General features: G+C 37.6%; 1 protein-coding gene across 1 annotated transcript in view; it reads right to left on the bottom strand.

The window, feature by feature from the left end:
• The window catches only part of DZIP1 (DAZ interacting zinc finger protein 1), a 38,784-nt gene that overhangs the window by 6,210 nt on the left and 8,559 nt on the right, over positions 1-24,015 (bottom strand). Inside the window, exons 5-17 of the mRNA XM_059833237.1 lie at positions 23,051-23,212; positions 22,167-22,304; positions 20,781-20,843; positions 19,389-19,529; positions 16,931-16,979; positions 13,987-14,043; positions 6,576-6,635; positions 3,378-3,523; positions 2,860-3,055; positions 2,358-2,487; positions 2,116-2,166; positions 576-778; positions 80-210 (exon numbers count right to left, since the gene is read on the bottom strand). Of these exons, the coding sequence (XP_059689220.1) occupies positions 80-210; positions 576-778; positions 2,116-2,166; positions 2,358-2,487; positions 2,860-3,055; positions 3,378-3,523; positions 6,576-6,635; positions 13,987-14,043; positions 16,931-16,979; positions 19,389-19,529; positions 20,781-20,843; positions 22,167-22,304; positions 23,051-23,212 (1,527 nt within the window). The remainder of the gene's footprint in view (positions 1-79; positions 211-575; positions 779-2,115; positions 2,167-2,357; positions 2,488-2,859; positions 3,056-3,377; positions 3,524-6,575; positions 6,636-13,986; positions 14,044-16,930; positions 16,980-19,388; positions 19,530-20,780; positions 20,844-22,166; positions 22,305-23,050; positions 23,213-24,015) is intronic.

Below are 24,015 nucleotides of genomic sequence, written 5' to 3' on the forward strand. Positions count from 1 at the left end.
TCAGCATGAAAAAAAAAGTAATAGATATATATCTAGTTCAATTACTTAATGAAATAATAACAGCCATTAAAAATTATACCTTCAGTTCTTGCACCTCTTCTTTCTTAATAAATGCCTGCGCAACATTAATCCCTCCAGCTGGTTTGTTCTTGTTGCCGTGGTTAGAAAGACTCTTTCCAACTTGTTCAGTCAGTTTTTGAATAGCTGTTCCTAAAGTTCATAAAAAATGATATTGACAGTTTCCATTCACAAGTAAGGGGCTTTACTGTAAACCCTCTAGAAATCTTCCACAGAGTAAAAAAAACTGTTATAGTCAGAAGTCTCTCCAAGACACAGGTTGTCTCTTTTTCTAGATTTATATAAAACAGCATGATACACATCTAATTTGAAATTACATCTCTAAGTACTATATTAATATAAACATATCAGAAAAAAAATAAAGTGCACACAAATATACATACACTAGAGACTAGATAGTCTGCCTTCGTTATGTTTTCTAACACAGAAATATTATCAGAAAATGCAAAATCATGCACAGCTGTTACAACATGCATATATAAAAGTAGTGAAAAAACCTTTCAAAGTTTTCACAGGTGTTCCAGCTTCTTCAATTTCACTTTCCTCCATCCCATCCATATCACTTTTGCCAGAAGCCTTCTGAAAAGCAATGACTTTGCTGCTTGGTGTTTTTGACTGCTTTTGCAATAATTCTGGTGATACGTCTGGCTGCTTAATATCGTCTTCATCTACTTCTTCCTCTGAACTGAATGGTGGAGTTCTAAGCAAAAACACATACAACCCAGGGACTTACTGGCTTTCAGTGACTGCATTGATACATACATATTTAAGCTTCCTCATATTTTCCTTTCCAGTAACATGTGCATTTTTCTTATGTGAAAAACCCAGGAGCTCTCATAAATTCTAACTATCCATAAAACTATTTAAAAGAAATCATGCTGGTAAGTAAATTCAGAAAGTTACCACAAAACAGTCTCTTATATAGACATGATTATTTCCATCTATGCAACTATCTTGACAGAACAACAGACCAATATATAACAAGTCTTGTCAGGCAAACAAAGATAGAAGGGCGACGAAGCTGGTGAGGGGTCTGGAACACAAGTCTTATGACGAGCGGCTGAGGGAACTCGGGTTGTTCAGTCTGGAGAAGAGGAGGCTGAGGAGAGACCTTATCGCTCTCTACAACTACCTGAAAGGAGGTTGCAGAGAGGTGGGTGTTGGTCTCTTCTCCCAAGTGACTAGCGACAGAACAAGAGGAAATGGCCTCAAGTTGCGCCAGGGGAGGTTCAGGCTAGATATTAGGGAAAAGTTCTTTACTGAGAGAGTAGTGAAACATTGGAATAGGCTGCCCAGGGAGGTGGTAGAGTCACCCTCCCTGGAGGTATTCAAGGAGCATGTGGATGTGGCATTGTGGGATGTGGCTTGATGGGCATGGTGCTGTGTGGTGTTGGGTGGGTTGGTTTTTGGTGTGTTGTGGTTTGGTTTTTTGTGGGTTTTTTTTTTTTTTTTTGGTTGGACTTGATGATCTTACGGGTCTTTTCCAACCTTAGTGATTCTGTGATAGGCTTTCATGGATCAGTAGGGAGGGAAAAATTCAGGGTCAAGGAACCTGCACCACAGAAGGTCTGTTCTGATATTCTGTTAGATGACAATAATTCAGGAGTTTTTCAGTGCAGGAAATTACAAAGTAATGTGCCTGATGTGAGTGGAATCTGGAATACTGTGTTTAATTTCGGTCATAGTAAGAAAATATCAATAAACAGAAAAAATAAGGTCACCAAAATCTTTAAATGCTTTTAACTGGCTCAGAAAAAGCATCTGAGAATGAAACGAAAGGAAGTGATACTACCCAATTTTATTGACTGTCCCTCTCTGGTTCACAATAATGAATATATCTGCTGAAAGGAGAACATGCTGTCTTTCAGGGATTATAATAACAGACTCAAATGGAAAAATACTTCTAAACAAAATATGAAATATGCAATCCAGAAAGTGTTTATAATTTCAGCTGAATAATAGCTTTTGCGTGGCAAGCATGTGAATATTCAGTCACCAAGAATGTTTTCTTCAAAAATACAAGGGAACAAAACATACGTGATACTAGATGTATTTCTGGAAACTCCATTTCCAAAAAGCTTCCTGGATCTAAAAATAACAAGACAAGTTATTTGAAGACTGACAGTCAACTAAGTAAGCATAAATTTTATAGAGAAGTAATGTAAATTCTTTGCTCAATTCTTGCAATATTAGCAGGAAATGTTCACATCGGTCACAAAAACCCAAACCCATAGGATTGTTATCTGAGGTATGAGTACTATGAGAATAGCACCTCTTACTTTGGTGTAGATGTATTCTCAGTGATGGCTGTTCTTTGTTCAGCTGGGCGAACAGCTGTTGAAGACCGTTTTACTGGTTTTCGTGGTGTGGCAGATGAAGAAATTCCCAATTGATTGAACTTCTGTCTATCTACAAGAGAAGTTATCTATCTCATTATTAGAAACAATGTTTGGTATCTTTTATATTTAATTTCTAAAATTAAAGATGTCTCTGCTGCAGATTACAGTTTTACAAAAAAAGAAGAAAAAAAGCAATTTTTTTCTTCTTCAAAGCAGTTCAGAGCTACCATGTATCTTGCCAATACAGGAGCTAAAATTTCTGCAGCTAAACACAATGTCAAGAACCCTTTAAAGGAAACTGTTTAGTTGACCATAACTATATAGAATATTTATATGAAAAATTATGAAAGCAGCTATACAGAAATGTTGCTAAATAAAACTTTAAATAGTAGTTACAAAATGTAAGAGAGTGGAGAAAAAAAAAAACCAAATACATTTTAACCTTCTGAAGGAAGCTGAGGACAGGAAACAGGTCTATTACAAGATGATGATTTCTCTTCAACCCTAAAGCTAACTTGGCGTTCAAGATGCTCTCGAATTCGCTGTATGTCAGGCTCTTGCTTCTGTTTGCATTCTCTAGCAGATTCAATAGCACGCAAAATTTTATTTAAGCGATCATTTGGGATACCGCGAACACCCTAAGGAAACAAATTGTATTGTAAACACAGAGGCTATTACTGCTGGGATTTCTATCCTACAATCATATACACTCTTTTAAACTTCAAATATCACAAAGCTTGTAGAAAAATCACAAAAGTTGGTAACACTGCTCACAGGTGCAGTCATACCCTCCACAGCTGTAATTTGATCCTCTCAGGTTAATGATTTACACTTATTTATAACATGTGGAAATTTAGCTTTGGATTTTATAGGTTGAGGGTTGTGGTACAGGAGTGAAAGGGAATAGAAAAAAGTGGGACAAAGATTACCCCTCTTTTAAATAACTCAGAATAATCTTACTGCTTTAATTCCCAAGGATTCCAGCTTCTCCTCCAGGGCTTGCTCCAAAACAACTCGTAATTCTTTAGTTAAAGAAGGATCCGTCTTCAAAGCATTTATTAAATAGTGGTTACTTCTACCTGTTTTATGATCACCTTTCTCAATTTCTGAAATAAGAATGGAAAAATGCATTTGAGAGACATTTGAAAAATCCACAGTACATGAGACAATGAAAAACTGCACTGAAGCATGCTTTTTTTTATAAACACCATAGACATACATGTGCGCTTTTTGTCTACATAGAGTTGTATTCTTACAAAAGTCAGCTCACTTGGAAACTATACCTCAGCACCACATACTCACCATCACAAGTATCTTTTATTTTTCTTGTTACAGAATCACTCTAAAGATATATGCCTGAATATTTAGCAACAAAGATCTTTACTTTTAGGACTGTACTTGGATACTTCTGATAAAGAAAAACTATCTTCTGATAATTAAGTTCTCTAAAAGTGGTATTTCCAATCAAAGCTGAACTCTAGCAGGAATTAGAACAGGAATATGACAAACTTGTTCTCAAGAAAAGCTTCAAATAACATGATGTTCTCTGATAAAAAACACCTACTGAAATCAAATCTTTGTAAAGTTGTAACACTTTCAGAAGTCTTGGTAAAGACAAAACCTTAGTCTGAGGCAGACTATTTCACAGAAAATACATGACGGATACTACTTATCTTCAAAATTCTTTCAAGGACAAAGTTCAGTGTCATGTTTTCTTCTATGCAGGTCTATGACATCATACATACTTAAAAGCAGACAGAAGTTTCTATTTCTTTCCCTTGCTTTAAGTGTTAGTAATGACATGAACTCTTATGCAAGATATAAAGACTAATCTAGACAGATTCTTCCATCCAAATTAAAGATTGACATTTAAGTTAGGCCAAAGTAGTATAGGGTCATACAGGGGAGTGAAGAAGCAAAACATACCCATTTGGAACCTGCCTATAAAGTGTCTCTGGCAAGATGAATATTTACTGAATGCCACTAATACCAAGTGAACCAATAATCTGTGGGACCATGGTAGCTGCTTCTGTCTGGCAGTGGTCAGCAAAGCTGGCAAAGCATACATAGAGCGGTATACAACATCCCAGGAAAAGCATGCTGTAAACCACACTCTTAACTTTGCTCCCTGAAATAAAAGGTAAATCTTGGTCAGGAGTTTGTCTTTTTCCAGTATGCCTTACAGGGCAGCAGAGTTATTTGCCAGCACACAGACAAGGACATAAATGAAGGAATAATTCCATGTTGTGACTTTCAAATGTTTTCTTTCAAAACAAACATGTCACTTTTCCTATTTTTAAACAATGATTGCTTAAAAAGCAGTTCCATTTAGTTTTTGTTTTTCTTCAAGGGAAAGATAAGCACCCTGAGGAAGACCCAAAAAAATATCATTTGTGTATCTTGAGGCTTATGTTGTTTTGAGACAGTGGCTTCCAATGGATCTGGGAAAGAACTATAGGTAATGAAAACTAAAAAAAGTCCAGCTACCACACTAAGAGATCTGTGTTAAAAACAACACAATCTGGCTGAAATCTTAACTGGCTTTGGAGACTGTGTGGACAACTCGGTCCCTGACAGAGGTGGGATTAAAAGTGATTTGGCTGGAGAGCTGAGTCTTAGAAGAGGCAAACTACTAGTAGATGCGGAAACATAGGGCTATCAGACTATCCCAAATCAGGAAAAGGTGCATTATGTAGTATGAAATCTTCCCACAAAGCCAGACATGAGACATTTTAAAGTGGAGGGGTCCAAGGAACCTTCTGAAAATCCTGTCCCTTTCAGATGTTAATCCTTACAATAAAATAGATCCATCTAAAATCATTTAAAAATTGTAATTACTATATACTAATACGGGTAACAAGACTAGCCAGCATTATCCTAATTAATGACAATATAAATTCTTGCTAATTAACTCAAGCCAAATACTTGTTGCTGGAGCCAACTATTTAAGGAACTGTTTTCTTACTAATTTTTTGTTTTTAAAAAACCCCTAAATACTAGATTTGACAACTTTGGAGACAAGGAACCTTAAGTCTGGTCCACTGTCTCAGCTCTTACATAATCCTATGAAATAATCTGCCAAGTCAAGAATTTTCACACTCTCCCTTACAAAAGGTGGTCACTGAAAACAAAAAAATCTCGGTCTATCTTTTCAGACTGCATTCTTTCTTTCTCTCTTTTGTACTGCAGGCCATGCCTTTAGGCACAGCAGAAGAATCAAAGACAATCCATCAAGAGAGAAGATGGCAAACAAGAGAAATAGCAGAAAGAACGGCAAAAATGCGAGCAGTCTTTATTTCAGATTGTTCAGAGTCACTGGATTTTCCCTGGGGAAACCTCTGACTTAGGCGCAGATGTATTCAAACGTCAATTTTGGTTTTGAAACAGTATCATTCCTTCATAATTTAAACTCACTGGCTATAAGGTTCAAGACTGATTTTGATTTTTGCACACAGTACAGATTATTATGCTATTCAGCTATTTGGTATTTCATCTAAAGTACTGTTAGCCTTCTTCAGGAGAAGAATACCATGCAGGATGAACCAATGCCTTCTGTTCTGTCAGTGTAAACGTGGCCTTCTCCAAGTCTTCCTCAGATGAAGCAGAAGAACAGCTGCCAACACTGGGCTATGTAATTTCATTCAGAATTGCACAACCCCGGCTGGAGCTGTGGCTGCTTAGAGGTAGGCGTAACTTAGATTACTTGCAAAAGTATCTTTGGTGCATCTATGAAAGTAGGCAGCTTCAACCTCCACCACCAACTTCCTTCTATCTGAACTCTTTATCGTCTTACACAGAGTTTGAAAAATAAGCGAGCATACATTACAATAGCATCAGCACCAAAAATTTCCTAGTAAGGGGGTATTCCCCATCAAACATTTTTGCTCTGCTTAGCTCAAGTGTCTTTAGACATATGGAATATGCCTGCTTTAAAGAGTTAGCCAGCTTTCCATAAAAACATTGAACTTGGAAAAAGAAATCATAATATTTACAAACACCAACAGCAAACAGGAGACTTACATAAACAAGGAAAGTTCCCACCCAAATCACATAAGCATACTCAAATACAATGAAAAAATACTGTAGGTATGAAATAACATTTACATTTTTATTTTCAAAAACACATGCCACTAGATTTTGAGCTGAATCAACCATTACCTTTTTCCTCTTCTGAAAGCTCCTCTATGGGCTCCAGCATATGCACCAAGGGTGCCTGCTCTAATAACAAGGAAGAACAGGAACACCAGACAAACAGGACAGAAGAAGGTCAAGGTCCAGAGTGGGAAAGTTAGGCAAAAAAACACACTGATGTCAATTTTCCTCATTGCTGACAACCTGCTTAACAATTAGGTGTTCAAGGAACATGTGGACGAGGCATTGTGGGACATGGTTTAATGGGCATGGTGGTGTTAGCTGATGGTTGGACTTGATCTTACAGGTCTTTTCCAACCCTGGTGATTCTGTGAATCACAAACCCAATGCAACGTGACTCTTCACTGCCCTGGTGGCACACTTTTGTAGAGGAGACCCTAATACAATAGGCACTTCAGGAGCGATTCAGTTGCCCAAGCATGGGTGTCTAGTGTCATCTCAGATATATCAAAGTTTTAAGCCATCGGCACAGGGCTAGTGATAAATCGCACAGCTATACAAAAACATGTGCCCTTCTGGAATGGCACTCAGAGAGCAAGTGGGATGTTTTTAGGCATCTACAATGACAAGGCCACCTAGGATTAAGTAAATGAATACTGTCATTCATTTCTCATAAGAAGCATTTTAGTTTTTAAATTTATTTTAAAAAATTGTTTATGTGCAATTTGATACTAAAAGTTTACAAAAGGCAAGTAAAATGGACATAGAAATCCTCATGTTAACTCATTATTGCAGAGAATTATTAAGTACTGAGTCCATATGTGCAAGACAGAAATTTTATATATATATATGATAATTTCCAATAAAACCAATTTAAAAAAATCTTCATTCACTCCAATATAAGGAGATTCAGTACTATCATGTGCTTTAAAGAAATCTTGAAATGTCCTCTGCTGAAAACAGCTTCGTAAACACATTGAAATTATCATTCTATAGGCTGTCAGGTACAATTTGCTTTATATAAATGAAGCCAGAGTACAGTTTATTTACAGATTTACAGACTTCAGATGTAAGAGAAGCATTAAAATGCTTATATGTAGACATAAAAATTCAGGTTTTTAAAATGTTAATATTCACCTTCCATAAATAAATTTATTTCAATGAAAACTGGAATTTTAGTTTATTCTAGGGTTTATGATAAAAAAAGAGAAACGCGCAAACTATACTTTCAGCATTCAACTACCGGCAGTATAGGAAAAAACTATTTATTGGCCAATATGTTGGGCCAACATACATTTGCCCCAGCCTTCACAAGAAACCTTTGACACTATAAATGGTTGTTACACTGTACAGGTAGAAGGGGAGGAAGTGACGTTGCAGTAAGGATTCCTGTTCTTCAGCACTTCTCGTACAATTAGGTACAAACATGGATGCACTGTGATGGGTAATCACAACGAAGTGAGCACTTGGCGCTAACTGACATTTACTGTCACATCTCCAGTATTCCCCATGTGAAGGGGACTAAAGCTGGTGTTGTAAATGCTTTGGTATGGCTGCTGCTCTCTTCATGCTTTCCATACTTGCGGTTCTATTCATCCTCTCACCTGCTTTTCCAAGCAGGTTACAAGACTTAAGATTTGCTCCCATATAACTTGCACTAAATAAGAAGTTCTAAAAAAATGCTTCTTACACCATCACAAGATGCTAACAAGACGCAAATGTCAATATATGTTATGGAAACACTTAAAACCAAAACTCTGAGAGACTGATTGACAAATAGGCTTCTGGTCTTTCAATTTCTAAGGCTGTAAATTTTAACAGTGGCCAGAGCATTCCTGGGCACATGATCCTCCACACTACTGCTCCTGGCACACTGTTGCCCTGCACCAACTAACATTCTCCAAAACAATGTACAGGCACAGTTTGGGATCATTCCCAACAGCCTGCAGTGAGCCTGTTTTGGAGGACAGAGCTTGAAGCACAAATGTGATGTTCTGGGGTGATTTAATTTAGCTGCATGGGCATTGAGGCCTCCGAGTTTCTTGACTGGACCTGCTAGACAGTAAGCCAGCTGCTGTGTAATTGGATTTAATCTATACTTGTTTTACCTGTACTTTACTCAAATGCAATCTGCTTAAAGGAGCTGACTCATCTGCACAAGCCCTTGTCAAGTAACTTAATTTGACAGAAAAAGCCCAGTCCCCAGAACTCAGACCCGAAAATAGTCTGCTGATCTGGCATAAGGGTACATGCTTCTCTTCCTCAGTATACTAGAAACAGAGGAAGTTAAAATCAGCAAAAGAATAGTTGCAAGAGCAAAACCAAAATGTATTACTGTTACATGTAATATTGCTGTTCACTGCATGATAACAAAGGAAATCGAATGATAAGACACAGGGGAGCGCAACATCTGGAAACACTAACTTCTCCAAGGTAAGCAGGCCTTTTCTTTCTCTTTACCTTACACATATTCTAAGAGATATTTATTAAACATCATGTTGGAATCAAATATAAGAAAAAGTGGCTTGGTTCACCACTCCTCTGGTTTATAGACAGGTGTGGAGATCACCCCCCTTAAGGAGCCCTCTCCTTATGTTTACCAGAGATGTGCTGTTTCTAGCCATCTGATCAGACCTCTCAGCTCTTACCTTTGTGCACATCCTTGAAATGAGCAGCATCTAAATATTACCAAACTTATTTTTAAGGATCATTTAAATCTGACTACCTAAATAGACCTCAAATCTGTACAAAGCAGTCTTCGCTAACTTCAAATCTAAAACAATGCTGATGATGAATTATTGCAACCTTCTCCAGTTCATCCGACCTTTTTGCCCAAAATCTCACCAAGCCACAACCCAATGTTAGCCTTAAACAAGTAATCACTACAACTTCTGACTTAAGTAGAGCGCGTTACCTTCCTCTCAATTATCAGCCCTGAATCTAGTTCGGCTGATGCAAGCGGACACTGCTGTACATCAACATATTCAACATCAGACCTTGCTGGCCAGGATCTTACTCCTAGCCTTCATCGCAGCCTGAATGTTGAACCTAGAGAGACTGCTATCTTCCCTTTTGAACTCACACCTACTTGCTCCTAGTCACTTCTCTGTTCCCTGTTCCAGATGAATACCCAAACTGTGTCCTTGCCTTACTGGAAGTGGATCCCAGGAGGCTGAAGCAAGGCAGTAGGCATGCTGGGCTCCAGCAGATCACCTGCTTTTGACAACCAGAGTACCGGTAGAACTGGAGATTACATCAGTCTTGCAGTTCAGATGCAACCTCAACTATATTTCATTCATTGACACAACTTGAACCCTGGCTCTCATCTCCACCCCTTTCTTGGCTATGAAATCGAGATAAATTTCAACTTCATCCCTAAACCTATTCAGTCACAGGCTCTGCTGCTGCTACCTTGCTTAATTGATCCTTCTTAACTCAACCATAACTCTTGTTTGCCAATCGATGCCCGTCTAAGCCTAATCCTAACCCTAAACCAAGCTCAGTGATCCCTGTAAAACCTTGGCTCAGCAATAACCAGATGTCTCTGGGTGATACCAGCCCCTTGCAGACCCTGCCATAAATCAACTTCTGCTGCTGGCATGAACCACCTTAACACCAAACCTAATTAATTCAGTTCTCCCCAACAGTCCCACACCTGACACTAATCAAACAGTATTATTGCTAAATCCTATACCTAGTCCAGTGGCAAATTCTAGACACATCCTTACCATATGTCATCAGTCAGCCTCAGTTCCAAACCTAGCCCTACCTTTATCCTCAGAAAAATGGTTCCTGTCAGCCTCAACTTTAGCCTAGCTAAATGGCAGCTTCCAACACCAGTCTTAATGCAGGCTGATCATATTCATATCTCACTGGCCTGAATCCAGGCATATTAATACTAGCCATTATTAAGGCAGCAACCTTAAGATGACCTCCACAATGATGTGTCTGTCGTCCCACATCTTCCAGGATATTTTTTTTGTCAGCTACTATGTGTGGAGAGATAGATGAGATCGATCAAAAGTACAGGTTGCCTTAGTTTCTTCAGTGGATGATTATACTACTGAAAAATTATATGCCTGGCATACTTTGACAAATCATTAAATATCAGTTTTAAATAATATTTGAAGACAATTTCTATGCAGGTGGAAAGGAAAAGATATCTAACAATAATGTTAGATTATATGTCTGTTCTTATCTACTAGTTTAAAAAAACCCAATATTCTGACAGTATTACTGGAAAAGCAGTCTTCTGGCCAATAGTTTAAGGAAAAATCCTGCCTATTTACTCTGAAATATAAAATGCCAAAGTACTTTTAGCCTGAAGAGAAGTGTTACAATTATCTATAGTGGAGTATAACCTACAGTAAGCACTTTGCACTTGCAATATGAAAACCAAGGATGAAATGTAAAACTTGTTTGCTGTAAATTGCTGCACTTCTTAAAGATGCAAGGAACGTAAGCCATGGCTATAGTCATTATCTACTCTTTTAATTTATGCTCAAATTTCACATCCAAAGAGCTCCAGACTTAATCTGTGATACCTGTAATTTTGACCGTCATCTTTGAATCAATGCACTTCATATATTTTTTGCCTAATTAATCAATGGGAAGTCATATACTGCACATAAACAGCTTAAGTATTAATTTTAAACCAATATTCTTAAATATGATAAATTTTTGACACTTACCTCAGGCCTCTAAGTTAGGAGCCTAGTCATCTCAGGCTCCTACATTCAACGAAGAGACACAGGCAACTTCAAAGAGCAATTCAGATCTTAGTTCGGCTGAACCAAACTCTGAAGGTGCCCCTTTTCTCTGTTAGCTGGCTAGGAAGACTACTTTGACTAAATTATGTCCCTAATGATAGCTGGGCCTTAGTCCACACCATGTTTGAAGACTGTCATTGGTTTTAATGGATAATCTAATTAATATCTTTGCTTTTTAACTACTGTCTTCAATTCCACCTAGTATTACTGACCTAACAAAGATTAAATATTGAACAAGTATCAACATTTCAAGAGTAATATAGGAGCCAAAGTCTGATTTTAAAATACGATTTTTAAAAAAGTCGTAATTAATCTATTGCCTTTTTGTGAGACTTAAGTAATCTTTGAAAATAAGACTGAAGTTATACCTGCACAAAACCCTACAGCTATCTCAGAAACTGAGAGAAGATGGTCAGCCAGGATGGCATTCAAGACAGACTATTAGCTCTCCCAAGAAGTCAGGAACGTGAACACAAAAGCACCAGGCTAACACAGTTAGCTTTACACCTAAGACACCTCATTCGTAATTTGAGTATCTTTTCATAGTGCAGACTTAAGATATCCAGAACTAATCTTGGGATGCAAAAGCTTTCAGGCAACTTTGAAAAGTGTACTTAAGTTCACATAAGAGAGCCTTTTCCAGAATTAATTTTCTTTCAAACAGAAAAAAAGAAAGAAGAGGATGATATTCCACAGGCAGACAATTGTTTGGTAGGAAAACAATAGCTCTTGTGATTTCAGAAATGCTCTGTGCTAAATAAATGTGCGTACAGAAGTTACCAGCGACCGCTTTCATTTTCGTAACAGCACGAGATGCAGCCATGATGTCTTAACTCAGTATGTAAGTCAATCCCTTGAAGAGCCATGAAAATTTTGGGAAAGGCACTATGATTTCTGCTAACCTTTATATCCAGAAATTAGGTAGGGTAAGTTTAAAAAAAATCCAGAAGGGAAGAAAGGGGACAGACAGAGAGACCTGTAGAGATAAATAGAATAATCATCAGCAAAGGAATCTGAAGGAAACACCTTCTTTGAGGTTTCATAACAAACTGACAGTGAATCTTTTGTATATCAATGGCAGGAACAGCCTTTTCTATCTTGAGAAGTTTCACAAGGTGTCACAAACTTAGTATTTGTAGCAGCAAGAAATCAGGAAAGATCCGAATGAGCTGATATAAATTGTCAGAGTACAGAAAATACTACTGTTCACAGAACTGTTTTCCTCCTTAGTCTAAATGAAAGTAAATGCACTAGGAAAGCAATGCTTGACAAGTTTGGTATATAAGCTCTTAGCAGCAATATTCTTCATAAAACAGATTTCTTAAATTCAGGGCAATAGCTAAGCGACTTTCTGTGAGATCTCTTAGCTAGAACCAGCACTACTGTGTTGGTGCAATGAAGCTGGTTTGAATGAAAAAGAATTGGATTATTTTAAATACTATTATTAATAATCTATATTTAATATATTACTGCTTTTCTCCACACAAGAACATTTCATCTATACAGTTGCACTTAGCAACTATAGCAATGAACAGCTACTTAGCAATGAACATAAAGCAACTTAGCAATGAACAGCTCCCTAGCATAGGTTAGTAAGAAATCTCTTACTAAAATTATTAAAATAATTTTACCATATAATAAAAATCTCTTTTCCTTAGTTTAATAATTCTTCACACAACAAATATTTTTAAATCAACACTTCATATTCGTCAGTTTTTCATTTGTCATCAAGTTATCTAAAGCTTCTGTTGTATACTGTTCCTTCTCCCCATATGCCTTTTCAGAACTTTTTCAATTTGTTGAAAAAGAAAAATTCTGTACATTTTTCTTGGACAAATTCCATTTTCTCTCCTCTTGACAGGTTTTAAAACTAAGAGAAATACTAATTAAAAAATTATTATTTAATTATAGATCAATAACTCAAATAATTAATAAACTGATTCTAACATTTAAGCATTTTACTGGCTCAAAGTTCGTTTTTCCTACCACTTTCCTACTTGAAATGAAAGTAAAGAATTAATTGGTCACAGAATATTGGTATGGTAACAATACTCTCCATTACTTTGCATATTGAGAAAACAGTGAAAACTATTTTCACAAAGCACTAAACAATATAAATGGAGGTTTATCGCTTCCCCCCACTACTAAACAATATCACAAGTTAAAATAACTAAATAATGATCTATATGTAACTACAGATATACTCTGGAAGAACTATCTAGATGGGATGACTGTCTATTTTGATTATGTCTTCTGTATTTTTCCTCCTTGACGTTCGAAGTCACATGAAAAAATAGAATATTCCCAGACTTATAAACAAACATCTCCACATTTTTCTCTCTACAAATTCCAGTTTACGCACATACCTATCCAGTATATGCATATACCAGAAAATAAGCGTGTTTTCTAGAAGAAAATATAATTTTATTTCCTCAATTACTTTAATTTACTTTAAAGTGCTCCAATACTATACACGTGCTAGGAAATATTCTTAAATTATTTTATTTTGTTTTTCATTTATTCTTTTCAATAGTGCATCTTTACAATTACTTCATAGAAATTCTCAGTGCTGACAGACAGCAAAGCAATTCAAATTACACGCTTTCAATATAACTACTCTTACAGCTATGATTTGCCAAGCAACACATCTGAGAAGACAGAATGTTAGATTTGAAAGTACTGGATCTGGACCTATCAAAAAAACTTACCATGCATCACTGGTAGACGTGGTTTAGATTCTTCAAGATGCTCTACAGTAGTTTTCACTAAAATAGCATAAAAGTAAAAAAATAATGTAAATATATTATAGTAAACCATAACAGACATACAGATTCATAAGTGTTGCAATATTTAATCATATTTATAAATGACACCATTTTTGGCGTATTACTGTAAGCAAACAGTTTACAAAGTAAAAATTGGTCCTTCACAACATAGAAGTACATCTCTAGATATGCTTAACATTTTTAAAACTTCTAGAACCAGGAAAAGAAACCCATAATTAAATTGCCACTGAACTGGAATGTGAAACTGCACTAGTCAGATCATCTCTTTGGTCACATCTTTATGTTGTCTTTGTGTACCAGGGAAGAAGCCCTGGCCCAAAGCTACTTAGTCAAGTCTAGCCTGATTGACACTTGTATTCCCCAAAGATGACCTGCTACATCCATACTTCATATCAATTAGTGCAAACTATATATAACATGTAGCCTTGTATAGAGTGTAGCCTTGGAGTGCCTTATCACTCCAATTCTACATTCCTCAGATCAGCTTGGGGCCTAGAAACAAATTCAATTGTGTGCCATGGTCTGTGCTTCAGTGTGGCAGAATATGACCAGCTCCAGTTGAGAAGCCATACAGCCATACTATTACTATGCTGTCCTCAAACTAACCTACTCCCTGCTGTTAGATACAGTTCAAGCCAATGTCCTGTGAATAAAGCAAGATGGTTTCCAAACTAGGATTAGAATTAATCCAGCTGTCATCATCTATCACAATAAACTTATTTCAAGTCACTGCAACTGCAGCATCAACTATACGGGTGTTTGTGGTGCAGGACTGCATCCCAAAACACTATTATCAGATTTAGCTATTTGTAATGGACTTCAGATGTTAAAGCGTTGCACAGAGTTCTTAAAATATCAAAGTAATTAAATTTCTTTGAACAACTGTATCTTAACTGACAAATTAATCAATTCTGTCTACTCTTCCAATACTTTCCCTTTTGTGAATTCCGCAGCCTAAGGACAGTCAAGCATGCAAAACACTTCATAAAGCAAAGCCAAAAGTTGTTTACATAATATAAAATAGAGTTGCTATATTTCACATCTCTTCATTATTCAAGCAATCAACTTAGTACATTTAAAGTCCTTACAGCTGCAAAACATGAACTTTGAAAATCATGGCATGGAAACAGGTAGGCACCCTGTGAAACACAAATAAAACGCCAGTACTGATTTGATTTCAATAATTAGTTCACAGAATCACAGAATCATTAAGGTTGGAAAAGACCTTTAAGATCAAGTCCAACCACCAACCCAACACCATTAAACCATGTCCCACAATGCCACGTCCACATGTTCCTTGAACACCTCCAGGGAGGGTGACTCCACCACTTCCCTGGGCAGCATGTTCCAATGCTTCACCATTCTCCCAGTAAAGAAATTTTTCGTAATATCCAGTCTGAACCTCCCCTGGTGCAACTTGAGGCCATTTCCTCTTGTCCTGTCACTAGTCACTTGGGAGAAGAGACCAACACCCACCTCTCTGCAACCCCCTTTCAGGTAATTGTAGGAAGCGATAAGGTCTCCCCTCAGCCTCCTCTTCTCCAGACTGAACAACCCCAGTTCCCTCAGCCGCTCCTCATAAGACTTGTGCTCTAGACCCCTCACCAGCTTCGTTGCCCTTCTCTGGACACCCTCCAGCACCTCAATGTCCTTCTTGTAGTGAGGGGCCCAAAACTGAACACAGGATTCGAGGTGCGGCCTCACCAGTGCCGAGTACAGGGGGACGATCACTTCCCTATTCCTGCTGGCCACACTATTTCTGATACAAGCCAGCATGTTGTTGGCCTTCTTGGCCACACTGCTGGCTCATATTCAGCCGGCTGTCAATCAACACCCCCAGGTCCTTTTCTGCAGGGCAGCTTTCCAGCCACTCGTCCCCAAGCCTGGAGCGTTGCATGGGGTTGTTGTGACCAAAGTGCAGGACCTGGCACTTGGCCTTATTAAACCTCATACAATTGGCTTCGGCCCATCGATCCAGCCTGTCCAGATCCCTCTGCAGAGCCTTCCTACCCTCCAGCAGATCAACACTCCCTCCCAACTTGGTGTCGTCTGCAAACTTGCTGAGGGTGCACTCAATCCCCTCATCCAGATCATAGATAAATATATTAAACAAGACCGGCCCCAAAACTGAGCCCTGGGGGACTCCGCTTGTGACCGGCCACCAACTGGATTTCACTCCATTCACCACGACTCTCTGGGCTCGGCCATCCAGCCAGTTTTTAACCCAGCGAAGAGTGCACCTGTCTAAGCCACGAGTCGCCAGCTTCTCCAGGAGAATACTGTGGGGAACAGTGTCAAAGGCTTTACTAAAGTCCAGGTAGACAACATCCACAGCCTTTCCCTCATCCACTAGGCGGGTCACCTGGTCATAGAAGGAGATCAGGTTGGTCAAGCAGGACCTGCCCTTCATGAACCCGTGCTGGCTGGGCCTGATCCCTTGGTTGTCCTGCACGCGCCCTGTGAGCGCCCTCAAGATGAACGTCTCCATAATCTTCCCTGGCACTGAGGTCAGGCTGACAGGCCTGTAGTTCCCCGGATCCTCCTTCCAGCCCTTCTTGTAGATGGGTGTCACGTTGGCAAGCCTCCAGTCATCTGGGACCTCCCCTGTTAACCAGGACTGTTGATAAATGATGGAGAGTGGCTTGGCAAGCTCCTCCACCAGCCCCCTCAGCACCCTTGGGTGGATGCCTTCAGGCCCCATAGACTTGTGAGTGTCCAGGTGGCTTAGCAGGTCATTAACTGCTTCCTCCTGGATCATAGCTTAGTAAAGTTGATGTCTGTATTTTTTAATGAATTGTAACATTTGTTTCAGCCAAACTGCTGAAATCAGAAACAACATCTGCTTTTTCTTACAGTTTGTACTTACCATCATATGGTTTAATGCTTGCAACTGATCTTGTGGACAATTCTTTTATCTAAAAGAGAAAAGACAGATACATTAACAGTTACATTAATAGTTACAAATGTAAATGATCAATATCTAGAAATGCACATTTGGTACAAAATACCTTGTTTGAGTACTATTCCATAACAGAAATTATTGGTTATGATTTGGGGAGGAAAATACTACTTTTGTGGAACTCTATTCTACTGCCTAATTAATATTCCATTCATGCTTAATGAATATTGAAAACTTCTTTCCGTTAGTTGTCTTATGTGAACTCATGCTTTATACAGCCTGTTATTACAAGCTATAAATTGAAATGAGAGTGTGCTTATGGGCCACTTCAGCACTTACAGTTTCAATACTTTCTGGTTCAGCAATTCACGTTCAATTTTGCAAGTCTAGCTCCACTCCAAGGAAACACTTAATGACACACTGATTTTAAATATATGAACAGTTCTCCTATCTGCTCTACGGTTTTGCCTATTTGACACCCAAGACATGCACTGAACAAAACTAGAGGAAACAAGCTGGCTGTAATTCAATCTAAAGAAAACAAGGAACTTGTGAATCCTATATCATTAAAACAGTGTTCTGCACTCCAATTCCCAAAACAGAAGCTAAACCAAAACTATATAGACACACAGTCAGTGTCAGCTGGAGCTGGCACAAGATATTGGACCCTGCTCCTCTTATTTATCCATTTGGATGTAGCCAGGAGTGCCTCAATTCATCGTCCATTCGGTTTGGATTCTACAAGTGTTAGCCATTTCTCAAGCCCTTCCAGTTTCCAGGTATTGAGAATGTAGATCTTCTCAATTGTATTTCACAAACACCAAACTCAGATCCCTCTGAACCTATTTTACATCTGTGGTCATACTGTTTTGTTTTAAAAGGTCACTTTACTGCAAGTAATTTGTCTAGGATTAAGTCCTCTATTGCTCCAGCTATCAAATTCGTTAAGGTGGAGATGTGAAAGCTATTTCTCTTCCCAATTCTTTAAGCACTTAAGTATAGGTTTAACATTAATCTCAAGAAAAATGTTGATTTGTAAAGAACACACCATCTAATAGAAGAATAGGTTGTAAAGACAGCATAATCATGCTATAGTCTAAACTCCAGACCACCCAGATCTTCACTCACCAATCACCTCAAAAAATCTATAGTTATGTTTGAAGAAAAGCATATTTTTAAGAAAAAAAAAATTCATTTCCAAACAAATAATTTCATAGAATCATAGATTATCTCAAGTTGGAAGGGACCCATAAGGATCATCAAGTCCAACTCCCTGCTCCTCGCAGGACTACCTAAAACTAAACCATATGACTAAGAGAGTCGTCCAGACACTCCTTGAACTCTGACAGGCTTGGTGCTGTGACCACTCACTGAAGAACCTTTTCCTTATGTCCAATCTGAACTTTCCCTGAGGCAGCTTCATTCCATTTCCTCATGTCCTATCGCTGGTCACCAGAAAGAGGAGATCAGCACCTGCCCCTCCGCTGCCCCCCTTGAAGAAGTTGTAGACTGCGATGAGGTCACCCCTCAACCTTCTCTTCTCCAAGCTGAACAAACCAAGTGACCTCAGCCGCTCCTCCTAAGTGGTGTCCTCAGACCTTTCACCATCTTGGTCGCCCTCTTCTGGACACACCCTAATAGTCTGATGCCCTTCTTGTATTGAGGTGCCCAAAACTGCACAGAGTACTCAACGTGGGGCCACACCAATGCAGTACAGAGTGGGACAATCACCTCTCTCGACCAGCTAGCTACTCTGTGCTTGATGCACCCCAAGACATGGTTGGCCCTTTTGGCTGCCAGGGCACACTGTTGACTCATATTCAACTTGCCATCAACCCAAATCCCCAGATCTCTTTCTGTGGGGCTGCTCTCCAGCCTCTCATCCCCCAATTTGTACATATAACCAGGATTACCCCATCCAAGGTGGAGAATCTGGCACTTGCTCTTGTGAAATTTCATATGGTAATAACTGAATAAATTATTCTCACAGTGATAAATATGATACCTTATTTTTAGCGTGAGAAGTCATGTATTTTCAGATTTCAAACACTAGATTTCATTATGATTATTTCGTGGCAGATTAAATCCTGTTCACTGTCAGAAATTTTTCATCTGTAGAGGTTTTTGGTGACTGCAACCTAGTAACCTTTTAACTTGGTGTTGAACTTATTAAAAACATTTGGTTTATTAACCTTTTCCTTCTAAATTGTGTTTTAATTCCTGGTTTACATTCCTGTGTCTCTTTGCCAGATCTATTCTTATTTATCAACATAATTTCCAAAGTGTAGCCAAAATACTACAGCAATACTACTACAAATTGGGAGTATTAACTATGCAACCAGAGATATATCAAAGACCAAATGCTAGTAAAATGTTTCTCTGTGTCCTAGGCTCTCTGAAACATAGAGTTCTTCACAAAACAGACCTGCTTCTTCTGAGTAATAATCAGATCATTCTGCTCCTGAAGCCTCTGCCCCAATTCTTCTATCCTCCTCTTGTAAAAGGTGTTATTTTTATTCAGGTCTTCTCTCACTGATGATTTAAGCTTCTCAATTTGTGACAGTAGCTGGAAAGCAATCAGAATAAAAGTAACTTCATATTAATATTATATAAAATATTATAATGCTACGAAGTTTAAACAAGCAAGTGTCATGCTTAAATATTTAACACTTTTTTTCAGCAAAAACGTAATGTCTCCTGTGATTTCATTGGGACTTGCATATATTATTAAACAGTTGTCTGGATCACTTTTTATTTACACAAGGAAGACTACCTAAATCTCAGTACAAAGAAAGGGACATAAAAACACGTTGCTGAGATTGCCTAAAAATAAGATTGCAGGAAAAAGCATACGAATTTATAAAAATGTTTTGGTTATAAATAGCGTCAAATAATGATATTTTAAGGAGATGAGATGTGAATTTGCATGATAAACCTAATATATTAGCTCTGAATGTAGAAGAAAGGGAACAATATTTTAGGTGCACCACCCCAAAAATAATACTTACATTACTCCTCCCTTATTCTATTCTTGCATTGTATGTGGGTGTATCATTAACTACATCCTTTTTGGGGAATGTTCCATGGTTCCTCCCCACTGCTTTCTTGCCAGAGGAGGAGAAGCATTGGTCAGACCACTATGATCTGCTCAGTTCTTACATGGTCACGCAGATGAAAGGAAAATGAAAGGAAAAGAAGCAAGAGAAACAAAGCAGGAAAGAGATTAAAAAGAAATGCAGACATAAAAAAAATCTGAGGAATAAAGCTTTGTATAGTCAAATATATGAACTGATGTGAAATAAAATGCCATGGTGTTTTTTCCTGGAAAAGCTGAACAGATTCTGCGTTAGAAAGCTACAACAGAAAAAGCAGCAGAGAAGTGACAGAAAAGAGAAATAAAGATTGAGACATATGCCATAGGTCCATGGTAGCAGAAGGTACAGGGTAGATGAAAGCTACATGTTGGCAAGTTATATCTCAACTATCCAGCATGTCCACATAACACAAAAAACACTGTATAATACAGTGCTCATAGAATTAGTTGTAAGCTCTTCAAAAGAGAGATACAGTCTCAGGTGTGTGTCAGATTCTTAAATGATAAACTCTGTTTTGACCCTGGCCTTAAATGAAATGTCAAGATCCTAGCATAAAAGAAATACAGAGATAATAAATACATCTAAGAGGACACATTCTTATAATCTCTTGAGATCTAGGCTTTCTAATCCAACAGATGCATTATAGCATACCAAGAACTACTGAAAGGGTAAGAAAAGAAAAAAGTCTCCTTTTAGCTTAAGTGGTTTGCTGTGCCACTTACCAGGGACTTTTCTGTCTCATGGTCATGATGAAGGGCTTGTATTCTAGACGTCCACTTACTTTCCTGCATAGAGGAAATCAATATTAATCCCTGTTAATAACACATTAACATTTAGTTTAATATATGCAGCTTTATTTCATGTTGATAAAACACTACCATTTAGTTCGATGTATAATATAAAATATTTTTCTAAATATATACATATTTAGAAAAATAAAGCATAAATACTGGAAAGATTATTGATGATATGAAACTTGAGGGACCCCATATTTAAGACCTAGAACAGTCATCAACATGTTTATACATCGGAGTGCAGTTTTCTTACCAATCACTCTAGAAACTACGTATTTGCTTCTTGATTTGTATATATAGTGACTGTGAGTGAGAAATACACAAGTATTTTGATATATCTCTGTGTATTAACAGCAAGGATAGTAAAAGCAGGGTTTTTTCCCCCAAAATAATGTCATTTCAAGCACTCATTAACAATGTATTTTGCGTAATGATGATAAAAACCAGTATTAACATACGACTATTAGAGTGAACAAAATTTTCTTTTATTAAATAAAAAACATAAAGTAAAACTCACTAAGTTTTCCACATCTTTGAGCAGAAGTGACCAAACTTCTGGATGATACCAGCAGTATACAAAGACCTTCACATCCCAAGAACTATGAAATATATAACGCACGTCTCAGTGTCAAAAAAAAAAAAAAAGGAGTAAAAAGGTTTGTGGGTATTTCCAAAGGCCCTACAACTAATTATTTTTTTATAGGAACAAACCAGACATGCAAGTAAGTCTCAGAGCAATGCAATGACCTTGGCCTCAGTGGGCCTTCCTAGCTCAATCTTTCCTATAGGTGGGACTTTGGATTGTCCAACAGATTTGCACTAGCACCAGCATCTGTGCTGGTCCGATGACATAGTCCTGGTACAGAAGTTGCACCTGACAAGCTCAAGCGCTTCATATGGTTCAAAAACCACAGGTTGACAAATGCTGTCAGAAAGTTTCTTAACATTTTTTTTTCACCTCAGAAAATGGAAAATTCCAATTTTTCCATGAATGGCCTCACAGATCAGCAGACATAAATGGTTTATTAGAGCCTTCTGGAACTGAACTGCAACCATACTTGGTAAAGCTAGATATATTTAATAATAAACAATAAGAGAATATAAATAAATAAATAACAATTTATTTATAAAGGATAAGGGAAATAATTCCTTTATTTCCATTATAGAGATGGTAGTAAATCTTTAAAAACAGCTATTTTAGACATTGAGAGGGATGAAAATTTTACTTATGGATTTAAAATCCTACTCAGAGACGTACAAAAATGAAAAGAACACAAGTAGTCTGTCAAAGACAACACATTGTTACAGTGTTACCTGTTTTTCAAGAAGTTTAACCACATTGTGATAATCCTGAGGACTCTGAGGTTTCTCTTCTGTAAATTCTTGGCTGTCTTTCAGCGTCCCTAAATTGGATTTTTGTTGCATATTGGATTTTTGTATTTCTAACAGTTGCTAAAAGGCAGGGGGGAAAAAATGAAGACCTGAATATGTATACAGATTTTGTTTTATAAAAAACCTGTCATTTAATACAAAATTTACTTTAAACATAACTACACAGAGATTGCATCAGACACTTCTCACATTTTTCATGAGTTCAGCATTTATCAAATTTCATGTAATAATTAATATATACATCTAGCATAAATATACCTTGCAAAAATAAACAGGAACTAGCAGCTACAAAATATAAGCTGTCCTAGTAATGCCGTGCATATTTGTTTTCTGACCCATCTATACTTCTACAATTCTCTTTCTAGTCAAAACTCTGGAAAGCATTTCCAGAGCATGTATTGAGAACACTTGCAGTTTTGCTGTCAGGACTATAATGCAGAGATTAGTCCCCTCCATGCCAGTTACAAGAATATTAATATAAGGATACCTAACAGACAGCAATAATAACAATATCTACTAATCTGTAAACAGGCACTCAAAAGTTGAGGAGTAAGAAAAAATTGACATAGTTGCTGAAGGCATAATTCATTCATCCAAAACAATGCTATTAAAAAAATGAACTGAAATTATGTTAATAAAGTACCGGTATAGAAAGATACAATTATGGCTATTATTCAACCATTATTTTTAAAGTTTTGTAAGAAGACCTCTAAGGTGACTACATCACATTTCAAACATGTGAAGTTCATTACCATCTACTGTAAGGGATTCATGCCTTAAAATGCTGGAAAATTTAAATCACTTACATTTTCTAACGTTGAATTTCTTGAAGATAACTCCTTAAGCTCTTTCATAAACATCTCTTTCACTTTCTCTATTTGATCAGCCAATTTCTCTTTTTCCTCCTCTTTCCATTTATGAAATGATTGTAGAATTTCTTCTTCTTTTGATTTTTGCTGTTCACATTCCTGAAATTATTTTTAAAGCATTATTTGTTGGTTTTCCCCACATGCAATACTAATTCAAGCACCCAAACTATGTGTGGGAACCAGTCACTTTCAATGGGCAACACTGTGACATCAAAAACCATGAAAAACCACCAGTTTCTGAAGAATTCTGGGGTACCAAACTATACATTTTGCTAGCAAAACAAGTACGCTTCAAGAAGTTTTGGTAGTTCATTATTTTTCATTGAATAACACATAAATGACCTTACTGGGTCATATCAAACATACACCCAGTTCAGCATCCTGTTTCTCACAGTGGCCCTAAGCGTATAGGTGGGAAAGGATAATACCAGGGCCAGCAAACATGCACATCCTCCTCAATAGTCTCCAAGCTGCCAACTGTTTTCAGCTCAGAGGACTTCCTCAGCTTGATACAGTTTTGTAAATTTAGTAACCTTTGATACATTTCTCCTCAGATACTTTTGTAGTCATTCCTTGTGGCTGCCTCAGCTTTTAGCAACTGCAACATCTTTTGCCAATGAGCTCGACAGGTCTACTACAAGTTGCATGAAAAGCCAAGTACTTTTTTTTTTTGTTTGAATCTGGCTCCTGCTAGGTTCATTTGATGGATGCTAGGTCACTGGAAAAGAGAGTGAATGATTGATACCTATTCACTCTGCGTAACTCATGACTTTGCAGACATCAGTATCTCACCCTCCATCCCCACCAAGCTGTTCCCTCTTTTTCAGACTGACAACTCTTAGCATGCTCAGTCATTCTAAACACAGACTGATCATCCTTGTGTCCCATCTCCTTAACTTCTA

This window comes from Gavia stellata, chromosome 1, assembly GCF_030936135.1.
Source record: "Gavia stellata isolate bGavSte3 chromosome 1, bGavSte3.hap2, whole genome shotgun sequence".
Lineage (NCBI taxonomy): Eukaryota > Metazoa > Chordata > Aves > Gaviiformes > Gaviidae > Gavia > Gavia stellata.